General features: G+C 34.1%; 1 protein-coding gene across 1 annotated transcript in view; it reads left to right on the forward strand.

Moving 5' to 3' along the window:
- LOC119509478 (MDM2 binding protein) overlaps positions 1-19,508 on the forward strand; it is a 116,740-nt gene that overhangs the window by 88,284 nt on the left and 8,948 nt on the right. Inside the window, 3 exon segments of the mRNA XM_037803522.1 lie at positions 4,277-4,432; positions 9,252-9,299; positions 9,301-9,345. Coding sequence (XP_037659450.1) covers positions 4,277-4,432; positions 9,252-9,299; positions 9,301-9,345 — 249 coding nt within the window.

Genomic DNA, 19,508 nt, shown 5'->3' on the forward strand with positions numbered 1-19,508 from the left:
GACATGTGGCTGGCGTTGGCTTGTCCTTTGCTTCCCGCTCAGGTTGGTTTTAACTTCTGATTCCAGTGACTTTGTCTTTAAGTGACTGTGGGTTCTCACTTAGCTTCTCCCACGTAAACTCTGGGCTTCATCTCTTAGCTTAGCATCTCCGAACGTCTTTCTGTCTGCATCTGCAAGCATCTGGGTCTGTGTCGGCTCTGAGCTCTCTCTCTCTCCCTGAGCTCTCTTAGGAACCCCAGTAAACTGAGACCCACCTTGAATGGGCAGGGTCACATCTCCATGGAAATAATCTAATCAAAAGGTCCCACCGACAATAGGTCTGCCCCCATAAGAGTGGATTAAAAGAATATTGTCTTTTATGGGTTGCATAACAGATTCAAACCAGCACATCCTTCTTGGTGTTATTTTTCTTGCACTTCTCTTACTTCCTACTCTAATTTGTACTGAACCTTTCTACTTTACACAGCATTATACTAGAATGTATTTTAATCACATTGCTAGATTAGGTCCGTATTTTCTTGGATCTCATGTCTTAATGAGAGGTCTGATGCCAGAGTGATTTTTGTTCCTTAATAGGTAATTTGTTCTATCTCTGAAACTTTTAGAATTTTTTTTTTTTTTCAAACATTCTAACTTACTTGGAGCCAACATGATGTGAGATATTTTTGTCTTCAAAACTTTTATCTTCTTTGGCAAATATTCTTCTATTATATCTTTGATGTTATTCTTCCCCTTATTTTATTTTTTTCCTGCTCTCTTTGAAATACCTGTTTTAACTAATGTTAACAACTTCCTAGATTGATTTTTTTTTTTTTTAGTAATAGGGTACAATTTAGTCAATTTATTCTTGAGATATGATAATACAGAATGCCTTACTTTTTTTTAAAACACTTTTTATTGTGAAATATAACATATACAGAAAAGTAATAGCTTTCAAAGTACAATTTAACGAGTAGTTATGTAGCAAATTTCAAAGGATGTTATGGGTTACAGTTCCACCATTTCAGTTATTTCCTTCTAGCTGTTCTAATACCCTAGAGTCTAAAAAAAAATAATATTAATATAAAGATTCAGTGTTCGTAATCCTTTGTTAAATTCTATCTTTTCTGTTGCTACTCCTTATTTGAACACTGTCTCAATCTTCAGGGATCCTAGATTGATTATTTATTCAAATTTAATTTTTCTCTCAATAGTCTGTCACTTCTTCATTTCTGCTCTGTGTCCTAGAATATTTCCTTGACCTTTACTTCCATTTCTTCTGTTGAAGTTTTTGATAGTCATAGTTTAAATTACTAATAATTTTTCTTGTTCTCTATTTTTTTCATAGCAGTTTGTTCTTTTATTAATTATGAGATTTGAGAGGGTACTATAAGGAAACTAATTAGAATTTTGTTTAAAGTTGTTTTTTCTGTTCCTTGAATTATTTCCATTTTCCTTTGGATCTGTTTTATTTTTTCTCTATGGTTTTCCTCTCATGTAGTTTTTCTCCAGTGTCTGGTGGTCCTTGATTATCTGTTCATAGCTAAGAATTTAGGAATAGGTTGGTTTATATAGGTAGTTGGCATTAGTTTTCTTTGTACAGTCTTGTTCCCCACCTGCTTTCAACTGAATTAATGTTGGAGGAAGTGGGAGATTCGGGGTAAAATATGCCTGGCAGGCTTCACTTTAGGGTACCCGAGGGTATCAGCAAGCAGGCAACTTTGGTCCTTCACCAGACACTACTTAGGGCTTTATTCTGTTGCATCACCACTGACACTGGACAGATATATGGCTCTGTATCTCTGTTTTTAACTTGGAGCTAAAAGCAGGGGGCTGAGTTGGTACTGGTACAACTGTTTTATATATGGTTCTTAAAAATTTATTTATCCCCTGGAGTTTTGTACACTGCCACTCTCTGACCCCAGGTGGTGTGGAGCCCTGCTATGGCAAGACAGATTCTACCTTTTTTTTTTTTTTTTAATTTTTTTCCCTGATTCTTGTTGAGGCTCTTGACCTATTTTATCCCTTTGAGAAGTTCATTGAACTCTTTGGTCTACAGCTTTTTCCCTCTTCCTTTTCTTGACCCTATAATAAATTTATTCTCCAGTACTTCAATGCTGTGAATTCAAGTTTTGAGGGTGAAGAGGTTAATGTGTATATTTAATCCACCATTTCAAACCGGAAGCTTGTTTGTCATTCAAGATTCAGGTCAAATATTGTCCTGTTTGTTAAGCCTTTTATAAATGCTGCAACTCAATGTTATCTTCCTACTTTAAACTTCCCAAGGACTGTGTTATTTTTTCATGAAACTTACTTTATTGTACCTTTTCTGCCTCATTCTCCGTTGTTATATTTATCTCCTCTCCTCCTCTTCACCTCCTTTCTTCCACTTTAGGTCATCCTTATACACTATATTCCAAGCAAGGTCTATGCACTAAATTATGAGCAGACATTATGGGTCTATACATTGTCATCAGTGAATTGTTTTTAGTATTTAATGGTGATATTTTTTAGGAAAATTCTCAATAAATTATTGTGGACACTCCAGAAGATGGAAAGATGTCAATTCTTTTTTTTTTTTTTGGAGGGGGGGGAGTGCAAAAAATATCTTACATATTTTCTGAATTTGTTTTGTATTGAAACAGATTTAGTTCATTATAAAGTGAAATTTAGAAGTCATAAGATTTTGGTTTTAGATAAAGACACCTATTATTTGACTTTGTTGGCTCACCTTTAAGCTGGGGATGACAATCTCAGTTCAAGGTTGTTAAAGTTTAACCCAATAATGTATGAAAAGATATTTTGTAAGCTTGAAAACTCTGAACAAAATAAGGTATTGTCAATGCTGTTAGTTTTTTTGGAATCTAAGATATATCATTGCTAGTATAATTTATCACAAGCTAGGATTTTAAATTGCTTTGATATCTTGGTGTCCAGGGGTCTATATAAATGTAAATTTTGTATGTCCTCATTGCATCTAGCCTGTAAACTGATTGAAAGTAGTATTCATCAAGAAACCTTTGTGAGTCATTATTAGAGAGCAGCTATATAAAAATTAAATTAAACTCAAAATGCAGTTCCTGCCTTCCTTGAGTATAAAGTTCTGAGAAAATATTTAAGTGTTTTCTTTGTTTGACTACTTTTATTTGGCTTATACTTTTAACTTAAAAATAAATGGAAAAATAGGAAGGGGAGAGGAGAATTTTTGATATGCTACTGATCCTTAATTTATAGAAATAATAACTCTAAAACCATAAAATCAACATTTTAATCTCATAATAATCAGTAAAAATGCCTCACCTGAGTAATAAAATAATGTCAAAATATTCTAGATAATATAAAGCCAGGAAATTAATTAGTTTTCTGCGCAGATATAGAAAGATTTTATTTATACCATGGTGACAAGGTAATAGGGTATCTCAGCAAAATGTTTTCCTTTTTCCAGTTTTTAATAATTTCTGTGAGCCTTTTTGGTTTAGAGAGAGGTAGAGTGGAAACAGAAATTAATTTGGAGTCAGGAAACCTAGACTATAGCTCTGACTCTGTCATTTTAAATAGCTATATCACCCTGGTTTGGTAATGTAATTTGCAGTGTGTTAGTATCTTTCTCTGAGAAATAGGAATAATAACAATTGTGTTAAGGGGTTGGTATCCTAATCTTCACTTTGCAAAGTAGTTTTTTTCAGGAGTTACTTCATTTTGATATAAGACTTATTCTGTGGATTAAATGGATTAAGACTAAATTGTCAAAGTTGTTTGAAAAGTACAAAGTACTGCATATATCTCAGAAATCATGATGATTCAGTGCTTATTCCTAGTGTTATAATCATGGCTAGAAGAGACCTTGGAGAGATTTCTGATTCCTGTCTGAATTCTTGGTTGTGCTTTGAGTAATCTTTCATTTCATAGAAAATCAGGACATTGATTCCCTGCCCACAAAAAATTTACAGTATTGTGGGATTTCAGAACATACAGGAGAGTTCAGATTTAAAGTGTATAGAATTCATAACTTCATACTACTGAGTATTTCATCATGCCATCATTCATAAAGAATGCCATTATGTTTCTTTAAGTAATAGCATTATTTACATGGTAAGTGCAAGCTTCACTGTGCCCTACAGATTTTTTTTATACTTTGATACACTAAATGATTTGGAAAGATTTTATTTTCTTTCCTAAATGTGTAATTCTTCAACTTTCTTCATGTGTCTTTCTGGTTTCTGCTCACATTACCTTTTTCTGACTGTGGTAAATTCTAATCCTCCTTTAATAAATCTATCTAACATTATTTTCCCAGAACTGGTTCATTACCTCGGTCATCTGAACAGTTGCTAGGACACAAAGAGGGTCCACGGGACTCAGTCACATTATTGGATGCTAAAGAATTGCTGAAACACTTTACCTCAGATGGATTACCAATTGGAGATCTTCAGCCTTTACAGATTCAAAAGAGGTAAGTTATAAACTTGTAATTTCCAACTGCTCTTTTTTAAATAACCATTTTAAATTAACCTTCTGTCTCATTTCTTCAGTGGATTGATATCCTGTGCCACTTAGGCAGAATTCGTAAGTTTGATCCCAGTACTGATTAGCTGACCTTAGTCATCCCATTAACCTTAGCCAAATGTCCTACGTTTTATAGTATTGTATGTAAGACTTTCAGGAATAATAAAAGCATAGTCAGGATATTCTCTACAAAAGTCAATAGCTCCATCTTTGTATACAAAGTATAGTACTTTTTAAGAAAAGATTAGGATTTGGCTTGCCAGAATTTTTTTTTAAATTATCTTTTCTGCATTACTATAGTTTTGATTCTGCCACTACTCACATGAACATTGTTAGTCATGCCTAATAGTAGCCAAGAGGCACAGCCTTTCAACTGAAGAAAATGGGAAAGTGTGATAAAAATGCTTTTGAAACTATAACAATACTAGTAAGAGCTTACTGTCTACATGAATAATTTACAACTAACTTGACTTTCAAGACAACTTCCACTAAGTTACTAGTTAATAAATGCTAGGTGTTGCTGAAGTTGAGTGAATTACAGGTAAATGTGGCATCAAAGTAGTTATCTTAGGTTAGTTGTCTTTTTCTTACTCCCTTGTTATGGTCTCTTTGAAATGTTCTTTTATTGTATGTTTTTTTTTTCTTAATTATTTATGTTTTTATTTTTCATACAGTTGATTTAAAAAAAAAAAAAAGTTAAAAAAAAAAACTAGGAAAAAAATATGTAGAGCCCCCTTGAGGAGCCTGTGGAGAATGCAGGGGTATTGGCCTACCCCGCCTCGATGGTTGCTAACATGACCACAGACATAGGGGACTGGTGGTTTGATGGGTTGAGCCCTCTACCACAGGATTTACCCTTGGGAAGACTGTTGCTCCAAAGGAGAGGCTAGGCCTCCCTATAATTGTGCCTAAGAGCCTCCTCCCGAATGCCTCTTTGTTGCTCAGATGTGGCCCTCTCTTTCTACCTAAGCCAACTTGAAAGGTGAAATCACTGCCCTCCCCACTACGTGGGATCAGACACCCAGGGGAGTGAATCTCCCTGGCAACGTGGAATATGACTCCCGGGGAGGAATGTAGACCCGGCATCGTGGGACGGAGAACATCTTCTTGACCAAAAGGGGGATGTGAAAGGAAATGAAATAAGCTTCAGTGGCAGAGAGATTCCAAAAGGAGCCGAGAGGTCACTCTGGTGGGCACTCTTACACACGATTTAGACAACTCTTTTTAGGTTCTAAAGAATTGGGGTAGCTGGTGGTAGATACCTGAAACTATCAAACTACAACCCAGAACCCATGAATCTCGAAGACAGTTGTCTAAAAATGTAGCTTATGAGGGGTGACAATGGGATTGGGAAAGCCATAAGGACCACACTCCCCTTTGTCTAGTTTATGGATGGATGAGTAGAAAAATAGGGGAAGGAAACAAACAAACAGACAGACAAAGGTACCCAGTGTTCTTTTTTGCTTGAATTGCTCTTTTTCACTTTAATTATTATTCTTGTTATTTTTGTGTGTGTGGTAATGAAGGTGTCAGGGATTGATTTAGGTGATGAATGTACAACTATGTAATGGTACTATGCACAATTGAATGTACGATTTGTTTTGTATGACTGTGTGGTATGTGAATATATCACAATAAAATGAAGATTTAAAAAGAAAAATGTAAGAATTTGCTCATTACTCCAAATTTCTTTTTAAATATTATTCCACAATTTATTAAAACCTTCCAAAGGACTTTTAAATTGTAGAGCACTTATTACAGCTTGCTTTGTATAAATATTGATTTTTTTAATTCAATTTTATTGAGATATGTTCATACAAAGCATACAATCATTTTTTCACAGTACCTTTATATAGTTGTGCGGTTCATTACGAAAATTAATTTTTGAACATTTTCATTACCACACACAAAAATAACAAAAATAAAAATTAAAGTGAAAAAGAACAATTAAAGTAAAAAAGAACACTGGGTGCCTTTTTTTTTTTGCCCCCGTTTTTCTACTCATCCATCCATACATTGGACAAAGGGGAGTGTGATCCACATGGCTTTAACAATCACATTGTCACCCCTCATAAGCTACATTGTTATACAATCATCTTTAAGATTCAAGTGTTCTGGGTTGTAGTTTGATAGTTTCAGGTATTTACTGGTAGCTATCCTAAGTCATTAGAACCTAAAAACTTACCTATATTGTGCATAAGAGTGCCCACCAGAGTGATCTCTCGGCTCCTTTTGGAATCTCTCAGCCACTGAAACTTCTTTCATTTCCTTTCACATCCCCCTTTTGGTCAAGAAGATGTCCTCCATCCCACGATGCCGGGTCCACATTCCTCCCCAGGAGTCATATTCCACGTTGCCAGGGAGATTCACTCCCCTGGGTGTCTGATCCCACGTAGGAGGGGAGGGCAGTGATTTCACCTGCCAAGTTGGCTTAGCTAGAGAGAGAGGGCCACATCTGAGCAACAAAGAGGCATTCAGGAGGAGACACTTAGGCACAATTATAAGCAGGCCTAGCGTCTCCTTTGCAATAACAGTCTTCCCAAGGGCAAGTCCCGTGATTGAGGGCTCAGCCCATCAAACCACCAGTCCCAATGTCTGTGAGCATATCAGCAACCACGGAGGTGGGGAAGCCCAGCACCCCTGCATTCTCCCCCAGCTCCTCAGGGGGGCTCTACACATAAATATTGATTTTGAAAGTAAATTTCATAAAGGATTTATTTCCTGATAGTTACAGCTCAAAAAATAACATGAGAAATTGTTGTCTTCATGTGTGTGCATGTTCACTAGAGTGAAATACATGAAACAACTTTGAAAATGTGAGGATCTTAATGGTTCCAGGGACCTAAAAGCTTCATTATTAAGATAAAAAAAAGTTGGACGTTTCTGTTTTAACATGAAGAATTAATGCTTTGTTCTTAAACTTTAAAAATCTATAATTTTGGAATATTTACCTTTTTCTCATAACTTTCCAAGATTGATAACCTTTCTTATGGGACTCAAGAAAGTGAAGAATTACACACATTTTCACCTATCCCATTATTGGATTATTGTCCTTTCAAATCATTAAGCAAACTGCCAGTCAAATCGGCTTGCCTTTCCAAAACTGAATCATATAGTTAAACTCATTTTGGCAATAATGTCTTTCTAGATGTAATGTAGGGAGATATATTTAATCTTCCTGTAGTTTATAGGTGATTTTATTTAGGAAAGTTTAATGTGATCCTTTGATGTTAACAAAAAAGTGCATCATTATCAAATGTATCTTATGTAACAGAGTTGAAGGATGAGCTTTCATGACAATGAGGCAAGAACCTACTGACTGTTAGTACATGTGCCTGTGCAGGGAACCATTGGAAATGCTGTATTATTAAACAAAGTGCGGGCATGATTCTTAGTATGTGCCAATGAGATACTGAACATTAATGAAACGTATTTACTAAAATGTTTCTTTTAGAAAGAACAAAGTGTGAGTAAAATTAAAGCTAGATAATGTTGCTGAGAGGGATTCAAATGAGAAATAGAAGACAACATTCTATTACATTCTAGAAGTAAAATGCTAGATACCTAAAGAGTTCTATATTACAAAATTATTCACTTTAATAGGCTGTCATCAATATATTGGGGTCATCACAATTTATTTGTGTTATGTTTTGTGGAACATCTTACATGGATACATTAGAATATAAATTCTGCTTTCTAAGATTCATTAATTAGCCTGTCTCATATTTTAATTTAATAATTTCAAATGCTTGTCATAGCAAGATGGATAATTTTTAGTGGCCACTGGGCAGTTTTCATTACTAAGGCTGTAGGAAGAAAAAGTAATAGCAAATTTATCTACTTGACTTTCTACGTACCGTTTCCAAGTGTTCTGAATTCAAGCCTCTGATATTTCATTCTGCCTATTAACTATGTAAAGACCACTCATTGCATAATTCTCCATTTCCTTCCTGACTTTTCTGAGGTTCAGGACCACAATCCATCGCACTAACTGAGTGGTGATTACCAACTGGATTTGGAGAAGGAAAGCACCTATCAGAATAACCCAGAGAGCTTTATCTAAATGTACTGACCTCCTTTCCCTGAGATTTTGATATATCCCTGCAGTTCTAGGGGTGAAAGAGGTTGAGCATGGATAATTTATATAAGCTCACCATATAATTAATTCTGACATACCTGTGGGGTTGAAAACCTACTGCAGGAGAAGAACTGAAGTCTGCAGTTAGTCTCGTACCCTCTGATATTTAAAGAGTTTCTGTCTCTTACAGTAGTTGTTAGGATGATCATATTTCCTGGTAAAGAATAGTAAAGAATAATCTGTGACCCATAATGTTATAGTAGGAAGTAAATAATTATTTTGTTACCAAAGATTCAAGCTGACTTACATTATTCCCCTGCAGAAAAATTGAACTAAATGCATAAACATTAGTTCTCTCTGCCAAGAAACAAATCCTAAAAGAATAATGCCACTTCATGAATTTCCATTACAAATAATTTTCCGTCATTGATGTATCCATTTCTCAGAATAGTTTTGTGAAATAATTAACATCATAACTTCAGAGACTTAAGGCGCAGAAAATGTGACAAAACCCACATCCCTTGCCTTGCTTCATGTCTATCTTATGTTTTCCGGTGTATCTTAACTTTTATCCCGTATGATATTTTGTTGTAGAGGAGGAAATCAGATTTGTTTCTGTTAACACTTTCTTGAACTTTCTCTTTGTCACTAAACAAATCTAAACAAAAATTGTTACTTTTTGTTTCAGGGAAAAGACTTTTGTTCTGACACCAGAACTTAGTCCTCGGAAACTTGGGTTTATCTTTTGAAAAAGCCTCAGTTTGTCATTATCATGGAATTGAGTAAGTTTTTGCCTACTTTTTACTCTTCATTGTATTATTGATATAGCTTCCATCTCTCATGTAGCTGTGAAGAGTGACTTGTAATAAAATGTTAGAAATCAAGACATAGAACCAAAGAGAAAGTATGTCAGAAACCTCAAACAAAACAAAACAAGTACACAAAAAATTTATCTTCAATTGAAAAGAAATATTTCAGGATTTATCAGTTTTAGCATTTAAACATCCTAATACTGCTAGATACTTTAATCAAAATTATTTTGATTCCTGTTATAAATGTATATGTATACTAAAGGTCACTTTAATGTTCCTGGTTAACTAATTACACTATAATTGCTCAGAAACTATTAGATAGAAATTTGTTTCCCATTGGTAACATGTTAGTTATGTGTACATGTTAAAGAATTTAGTGACCAATATGAGTAAAATTTCAAACGATGCTCTTGCTTAAAGGCATTAGGAGTTTCTGAGGTTATATTCACATCTACCATTTTCCCAAGGATAAGAAGTTGAATGAAGTGGATAATATAATTTATAAGAAAATTTCAGACCTGGTTAATTCATTTTGTAAGACATTACACATTCTCTTAAACCAATGCATTAGTATTTTATGTTGATTTTGCATATTAAATAAAAATGGGAAAAAAAATTAATTTTACCCTTAATCTTAAGAAGCAACTTTTTGGTGAACAACTGAAATATTTTCCTTTGATTGGCTTGTAAAGTTAATCTTTAATTTGCACGGACTTAAAACACTTTCTTGGCAGTCATTCATTCGGGGGCTAAAGATGCAAAGAACTTTTTTTTTTTTTTACATTAGAGAAGTTGTGGATTTACAGAACAGTCTTGCATAAAATACAGGATTCCCATATAATTCCCCACCACCAACACTTGCATTGCTGTGGAAAATTTGTTACAAATTGATGGGTAGAGTACTTTTTTGTAACTCTACTTTTTTTTTTTAACAGTAGTTACATTGTTACAGTTGATGAAAGATAATTGAGAAGTACCATTAACTATTGTCACTAGTTTACATTAGGGGTATTTTTTCCTCATATTCCCAACCTGTTATTACTATTATTATTATTTTCACAGATGTCTCGATTTTATTACTCATCTACCCATAACACTGGATAAAGTGGGTGTCAGTCACAAGGTTTTTAAAATTACATGGTCACAATATAAAAGCTATATAGTTATACAATCATCAAAGATCAAGGCTACTGAATTACAGTTCAGCAATTTCAGTTATTTCCTTCTGTCTATTCTAACACTAGAAACTAAAAAAGAAATATCTATGTAATGAGTCAGTAGTCATAATCATTTGTTCAATCCCGATGTCTCAGTTACAGCTCCTCCCTCTCATTTAATCATTCTCTGAATCTTCAGGAATATCTGGGCAATGACCATTCTAACTTCTTGTGCTGAAAAGGGATGTTGACATGGGGTAGAGAATGAAACTGGTTGATGTTCTTGGAAAGACTGGTACCTCTGGGTTTCAGGGCTTATCTGGAATAGGAGCCATCTGGAGGCTTTAAGTTTCTGAAAAAATAAACTTAATAGATAAAACTTTTACAGAGCCTTAGATAAAATCTGCCCAAGTAAAATGATATGCTTAGGTTTGTGCAATTAAAAAAAAAATCTTGTCATTTGATAAATTGATTTAAATTCTTCAAGCAAGAGATTTTAAGAAGCTAAAATACTGTGAGGATAGTGAAAATGTAAGGAGAATACAAATTTAAGTGCTGTCTACAGGCAAATAAGAACTTAGGAGACCAAATGAATAGTGGGGATGACAAAGATGGTGGTGACAAGAAGTTTTTTAGGATTTCTAGCTGATGGTGAGTGGATGGTGGTTCAATTGAGAAAATACTGAAGGACACACACAATAATTCTAGGCATGTTAGGTTTCTTGATATGTTCAAATAGGACATAGTTCATTTAAAGAATATTTTATGGCAAGTTTGACGCTAGAGGCAAAATATTCAGCATCAAAATTAAACTCTCCATTAAAAGTCAGGAGCAAGAAAAAGATACCTACTGTCACTACCTTTTTTTTTTTTTCTTTTTTTTGCAGAAAATATAATTACCAACATAAAGACCTGAAAGAATTTTAGAAGTAGAATTTGTAAGATATGCAATGATAAAATACATATATAAAGCACTAGTTTTCCTCTATTTCCAGTTTTAAGCACAATAGAAAAGATCTCATGCAAAATAGCAAATAAAATCATATTAAAGATAATCTTAACAAAAAAAAGGTAAAATGAATAAAATTGTAGAAAGTGTATATTAGGAGAGACTGAAAGCAATGTTGATTACTTAGGGAAATATGCCTTATTTCTCTGTGGAAAGATTCCATGTTATAAAGATGTTATTTCTGAAATAATATGAACATTTAATATAATCTTATCAACTTTGAAACTTTTAATGAAATTTTTCTAGAATTTACCTGGTAAAAAGCCTCATCCCTTTCCCTTTTCTTTAAAGAATGAGATAAACAGTATCATAAACCAAGAAATATTTTATATAAAGCTATTGTAATTACAGTGTGCTATTGGAACTGAGTAGAAAGTCCAAGGAAAAGCAAAACTTAATAGGAATTTGATATGATAGAGGAAGAGTTTCATATCAGAGGGCAAAGGATAAAATATTCAGTAAATAGTATTGAGAACATTAAAATGAAAAAATCAGTTGAGATTCTGAGTTCTCACCAAATATCAAAATAAATCCATGTATATTAAAAATTAAAAGAAGAAAAAGAAAACTATGAAAGTCAAGAAGCTATGGGGGACTCTGTTCTCATGGTAGAGAAAGCTTTTTACTCATTCTAGCAAAGGAAGAAATCAAATAAGAAAAGAATAGTATATTTGAATTAATTTTAAAACAGCGATGTCAGTAATCAATAAAAACAAGACTAGAAGTAAGGGTCACTACCAGAAAGCTACTAGAGCTAATAAACAAGTTTAGCAAAGTTGCAGGGTACCAGATCAACACAAAAATCAGCTGTGTTTCTATAAGCCCACAATAAACAATCTGAAAAGTAAAAGAAAATTCCATTCATTGTAGTATCTAAATAATGAAATACCTAAGAATAAATTTAACCAAGGAGATAAAAGATTTGTATACTGAAAACTACTAAACAGTGCTGAAAGAAATTAAAGAAGACCTAGCTAAGTGGGAAAACATCCTGTGTTCATGAATCAAAGGATTTGATATTGTTAAGATGTCAATACTACCCCAAACAATCTACATAATAATGCAATTCCTATGAAAATTCTAGCAGCTTATTCTGCAAAAATGAAGAAGCCGATCCTCAAATTCATGAACTGCAACGGGCCCTGAATAGCTAAAACTGTCTTGAAAAGGAAGAACAGAGTTGGAGGACTGATACTTCCTGATTTCAAATCCTACTACAAAGTTACAGTAATCAAAACTGTGGCATAAGGATAGGCATATAGACCAGCTGAGTAAAATTGAGGGTCCAGAAATAAACCCCGGTTTCTATGGCTAATTGATTTTTCACAAGGGAGCCAAGTCCATTCAGTGTGGAAAAAGAGTCTCTTCAATAAGTGGTGCTGAGGAAACTGGATTTCCACATGAAAAAAGGGGAAGTCAGACCCTTACCTCACGCCATATGAAAGAATTAACTCAAAATGGATCAAGGACTTTGATATAAGACTCTTAAAAGAAAACATAGGGAAAGATCTTTATGATCTTGGATTTGGCAGTGGATTTTTAGATATGACGCCAAAAGCATGAGCAGCAAAAGAAAGATATAAAACTAGACTTTACCAAAATTAAAGTCTTTTGGTATTAAAGGACTTCATCAAAAAAATTAAAAAGACAATCCAAATCCATGGAAGGGGAGAAAATATTTGCTGTGGAAAACAGTTTGCAAATATTTTGCAAACATTTGCAAAAATATATGCATGGTTTGCATATATTCCGGAATATACAAAGAACTCAAGAACAAAAAGCCAAACAACCCAATTTAAAAATGGGCAAAGGACTTGGGTGTATATTTCTCCAAAGAAGATACACAAATAGCCAATAGGCACAGGAAAAGATGTTCAACATCTTTAGTCATTAAAGAAATGCAAATCAGAACTACGTGTTACCACCTCACACCCATAAGGATGGCTATTATTAAAAAAGATGGAAAATAACAAGTACTGATTAGGATGTGGAGAAATTTGAATGCCTGTACATTTCTGGTGGGAAAGTAAAATGATACAGCTGCTGTGGAAAACAGTTTGGTGGTGTTTTGGTTTGCTAAAGCTGCCGAAATGCAATATACTAGAATTGGACTGGCTTTTAGCAGTGGGGATTTATTAGCTTACAAGTTACAATTTTAGGGCCATGAAAATGTACAAATTAAGGCATCAAACAGGAGGATACTTCTCTGAAGAAAGATTGCCGGCATCTGGGACACCTCTGTCATATGGGAAGGCACATGGCTGGTGGCTTCTGGTCCTTTTCTCTTGGGTTTTGTTGCTTTCAGCTTCTTGCTTCAGTGTCTTCCTCTCTCAGCTCCTCCTGGGGCTTTTTCTCTCCAGTCTTCTTTAGGTGTTTCTCTCTGAGCTCTCTGGTAAAAGGATTAAGACCCACCTTGAATGGGCTGGGTCACATCTCAATTGAAATAACCTAACCAAAAGGTCTCACCTACAACAGGTCTGCACCCACAAGGATGGATTAAAAGAACATGGCATTTTATGGGGTACATAACGGCTTCAAACCTATGGTGGTTTCTTAAAAAGTTTCTTAAAAAGTTAGACATAGAATTACTATATGACCTAGCAATTCTACTCCTAGCTATATATTCAAAAGAATTGAACACAGAGATTCAAACAGATACTTGTACACCAGTGCTCATAGCAACATTATTCACAGTAGCCAAAAGATTGAAACAATCCAAGTGTCCATCAACAATTGAATGGATGAACAAAATATGGTATATACATACAATGGAATGTTATTCAGCCATGAAAAGAAATGAAATGCTGATACATGCTACAACATGGATGAAACTTGAGAGCATTTTGCTAAGTGAAATAAGGCAGATATAGTGTATGATTCTGCTTATATGAAGTATCTAGCATAGGCAAATTCATAGAGACAGAAAGTAAATTAGAGGTTACCAAAGACTGGGAGGTGGAGGAATCGGTAGTTACTACTGCTTACAGATCAGTAAGAAGTTATGCACCCCTTTGGAAAGAGTTGGCAAAATCTTTAACAATTCATTCAGCAAAGAGGAAATGTAAATGACCAGTACACATGAAAAGCTACTTTCTTCACTAATGAACAACAATAAAAAAATGTAAATTGAAAATAAGAGCACTTTTCCCTCATAAAATTGCCAGTTAGTTAAAAATATAATGCCCAAGTGGTATTGGTAGTAAAGGAACATGAGCAACCCAGCTCCTAGGAGTATAAATTGCTAAACCTTCCCTCAAGGGCTGTTCAATAATTTACCAAAAGCCATTTAAATGTTTATACCATCTGATTGATTAATATAGCTTGAGGAAAAAGTCAGTGATGTACACTGAGAGTTATTATGCAAGAGTATTTGTCACAGTGTTATTTAAAATAAGAAACTTTAGAAACAATCTAAATGTCAACTTTAGGGTCTTGGTTATAGTATATCCATAAAATAAATGTATAGCCACCAAAATGGCTAAAATTAAAAAGTCTGATGATACAAGACACTGGCAATTATGTGGAACAATCAGAACTTTCATACATTCTTGGTTGGAGTGTAAAAGGATATCTCTACTTTAGAAAAGGATCTAGTAGATTCTTATAAAACTAAATACAATTCATACCCTATGACTCAGAAATTCCAATACCAAGTATTTTCCCAAGAGAAATGAAACATATGTCCACAAAAAGACTTCTACAATAACTTTCATAGCAATTTTCATAATAACCCAAAACTAGAAATAATCCAGGTGTACATCAATAGAAGAATGGCTAAATAGACTGTGGTATATTTATACCAAGCAATACTACTGAGCAGAAAAAGGAACAAACTGTTGATACATGCAACAACATGTATGAATGTGAAAAAAAAATTATGCTGGGTCTAAGAAGCCAGACATAAAAGAGTTCCTACTGTGTGAATCTGTTTGTATGGTTTTGTAGAATAGGAAAATCTAATCTATGGTGGAAAAAAAATCACAACTGTAGTTACCTTTGATAGATGAGAGTGGGGAATAACGGAGGGGATGTGTGGGAACTTTCGGTCATGTTCTTTGTCGTGGTGTGGCTTTAGGTTACACAGGTGTAAGATTTGAACATTTCTTTGTATGTAAATTTTACATCACATGAAAAAACTAAACAAATATTGAACTCTAGTTAGTGATATGCCTGATGAAGTATTTGGGAAGAAATGTACAGATGTCAAAGGTATGCACAATTTATATTGGAATGGGTCAGAAAAGTAAGTTGGGTTTTGGGGTGGATAGAGGGATGAATAGATAGTAGATTGATAAATCATATATAGAAAATGTTAATGATAGTATGCAAGTGGTGGATATACAGCTGTTCCCTCTAAAATTCTCTCAGCTCTTCTGTATGTTTGAATTTTTTCATAATAAAATGTTGGAAGGAAAATTCTATGAAGCCATTGAAAATCAAGTTTATACATGAGAATATGCTCACTGAATAGTGTTTTAAAAATTCAGTTATAAACCAATACAAGAAGTATAATAATCTTTAAAGTCTCTTCATTATTCATCAAATTATTAATAGGTTTCTCTGTGTGCTAGGGTTGATTGTTTTTCATTATATCTTTTTATACTTTCCAGATTTTCTATAGGGCACACTAACTTTTATAATCAGGGGAATCTGAGAGAGAGGATGAACTAAACCTCCTATCCTTTTAACTGGGTTCTTGTAGCAAGTTTCTCTCATTCTTCTCTCACAAAGTAGTCATTTTGCATAATATCATTTGGTTAATAGGGTTTTTTGAGACAAAAACAACATTTTATTTAAAGTTGTATATTTTTGGTTGAAAAGTCACTCCTGACGTTTTAGAAAATTTGAAATCCTACATTTAAAATTAAAAATAAGATATATAAGGTACTCTTTCGTAAAACTGTGTAACCATAGATGCTGCTATTCAGTTGTAGATGTCTCTTTGGTCATCTTTAGGCCAGTAATTTTTTGCTTCATGTTCTCTGCAGTATCAAAATCATGTAATTACCGGATCTTAAACATCTGAGTGTGAAAAAAACAGTTGAACTCAAAATTTGAGGGCCTAAGATAGGCAGTAGGAAGTACAATATCCAATATGGAATCAATTCTGAAATTTGTCCTGTAGGGATGCTAATTTGAATTTAAGTTCTTCAGATAATAATTTAAAAATTGCTTTGTGAACAGTAGACAGGCAAGTCAGATATGTACTGAATCATAAAAAGAAGAAATGCCGCTTGTTCCAGCTTTTCATTTCTAATATTTGACCGAAGAACTCCTTGTTTGAGAGGGTTATTGTTCTCCCTTTAACATCAAAAGGTTAGGAGTATTTCCCAAATAGTCTTGAGTTTAGCTAAACCTTTTATTGAAACTATTCATATTTTTACCTATAAATCTTTTGGGCAGTGATTCCTAAATGTTACTTTTTGTTTGCCCTATGTTTATCTGAATCAAATTTGAGTGCTTCCTTTGTTCTAGTATATAAAAATTTGATGAACAGGAACTCTTTTTGTTGTTGTTTTCTCCTTTTGTAATTATCACTGAAGACCTAGAAAATTAAGCGTTTTAGAAAAGTTCATAATGAAACCAACGATTTGTTTCCTTATATACCTCCCTACTCCAGTTCCAGTTTTCAGGAGAAATATTTATTTGGTTAATTTTCATTTCCCTGGTGGTTACTTCTCTTATTCTTAAAGAATCTCCTTATATCAATATTCTTTATATCTACATGTAAAATATTATTGACTCCCTGCTATGAAAAATCAGGAGTTGGTTCACCTTCTCAATTTTTTCTGTTGTTTACATCTGTTGTTTTTTGTAATTTAATTTTATTGAGAATGTTTCACATACCATACAATCATCCAAAGATCCAAAGTGCACAATCAGTTGCCCATAGTACAGCTATGCATCCATCACAACAATTAATTTTTTTTTCAATTTTTAGAACATTTTCATTACTCCAGAAAGAAATGAAGACAAAAATAAGAAAACTCAAATCCTTCCATACTCCTAGTCACCCCCCCTCCACTATTGACTCATAGTATTGGTATAGTTCATTTGTTACTGTTGATGAAAGAATGTTAAAATACTACTAACTGTAGTACATAGTTTGCAGTAGTTATATTCTTTCCCTGTATACCCCTTTATTATTAACTTCTAGTTATAGTCTCATACATTTGTTCTAGTTCATGAAACAGGTGTCTAATATTTGTGCAGTTAATCACAGACATTGTCCACCACAAGATTCACTGTTTTATACATTCCCATATTTTAACCTCCAACTTTCCTACTGGTGACATACGTGACTCTGAGCTTCCCCTTTCCACCATATTCACACACCATTCAGCACTGTTATTCTCACAATAACATGCTACTATCACCTCTGTCCATTTCTAACTACTTAAGTTCAACCTAGTTAAACATTCTGCTCATAATAAGCAACTGCTCCCCATTCTTTAGCCTCGTTCCATATCCTGGTAACTTATATTTCATGTCTATGAGTTTACATATTATAATTAGTTTGTATCGGTGAGACCTTGCAATATTTGTCCTTATGTGTCTGACTTTTTTCAGTCAATATAGTGCCCTCAAGGTTTCTTCATCAACCCCTTTTTTTTAAAGATGGTTTTGTTCACCTGCCATACGTTCCATCCTATGTAAACAATCGATGGTTTCCTGTATAAGCACATATTTATGCATTCACCACTATCACCACTGTCTATATAAGGACATCCTCATTTCTTCCACAAAGGAGGAGGAAGAGTCAAAGAAGGTAGAGAGACAAATAAAAAGTAAAAGAAAGAAAAAAATGACAGCTAAAAAGCAACAAGGAAAGATAGAATTAAACTAAAATAGAATAAAAGAGTCAGACATCACCAATGCCAAGAGTCCCACGCCCCTCCCTTATGTCCCCCTCCTATAGACATTTAGCTTTGGTATATTGCCTTTGTTACGTTAAAGGAAGCATAATACAATGTTTCTGTTAATTATAGTCTCTAGTTTGCATTGATTGTATTTTTTTCCCGAGTACCATCCCATTTTTAACACCTTACAAGGCTGACATTCATTTGTTCTCCATCATGTAAAAACATATTTGTACATTTTATCACAATTGTTGAGCATTCTAGGTTTCACTGAGTTATACAATCCCAGTCTTTATCTTTCCTCTTCCCTTCTGGTGTCCCACATGCTCCTAATCTTCCTCTTTCAACCATACTCACAGTCATCTTTGTTCAGTGTGCTTACATTGCTGTGCTGCCATCACCCAAAACTGTGTTTCAAACCTCTCCCTCCTGTCTTTTCCTATCTTTCTGTAATGTTCCCTTTAGTATTTCCTGTAGTTCAAGTATCTTGTTCACAAACTCTCTCATTGTCTGTTTATCAGAGAATATTTTAAACTCTCCCTCATATTTGAAGGGCAGTTTTGCCAGACATAGGATTCTTGTTTGGCGGTTTTTCTCTTTCAGTATCTTAAATATATCACACCACTTCCTTCTTGCCTCCATGGTTTCTTTTGAGAAATCCACACATAGTCTTATCAAGCTTCCTTTGTATGTGATGCATCGCTTTTCCCTTGCTGCTTTCAGGATTCTCTCTTTGTCTTTGACGTTTAATAATCAGATTATTAAGTGTCTTGGCATAGGTTTATTCAGATCTATTCTGTTTGTGGTACACTGTACTTCTTGGATCTGTAGTTTTATGTCTTTCATAAAAGGTGACATAATTTTCATTGATTATTTCCTCTGTTATTGCCTGTGCCCCTTTTTACTTCTCTTCTTCTGGGACACCCATGACACGTACATTCATGCTCTTCATGTTGTCTTCAGTTCATTGAGACGTTGCTCATATTTTTCCATTCTTTTCTCTACCTGTTCTTTTGTGTGTAGGATTTCAGATGTCTTGTTCTCCAGTTCCTGAGTGTTTTCTTCTGCCTCTTGAAATCTGCTGTTGTATGTCTCCATTGTGTTTTT

The sequence above is a fragment of the Choloepus didactylus genome, chromosome 14, assembly GCF_015220235.1.
Source record: "Choloepus didactylus isolate mChoDid1 chromosome 14, mChoDid1.pri, whole genome shotgun sequence".
NCBI classification, from domain to species: Eukaryota; Metazoa; Chordata; class Mammalia; order Pilosa; family Megalonychidae; genus Choloepus; species Choloepus didactylus.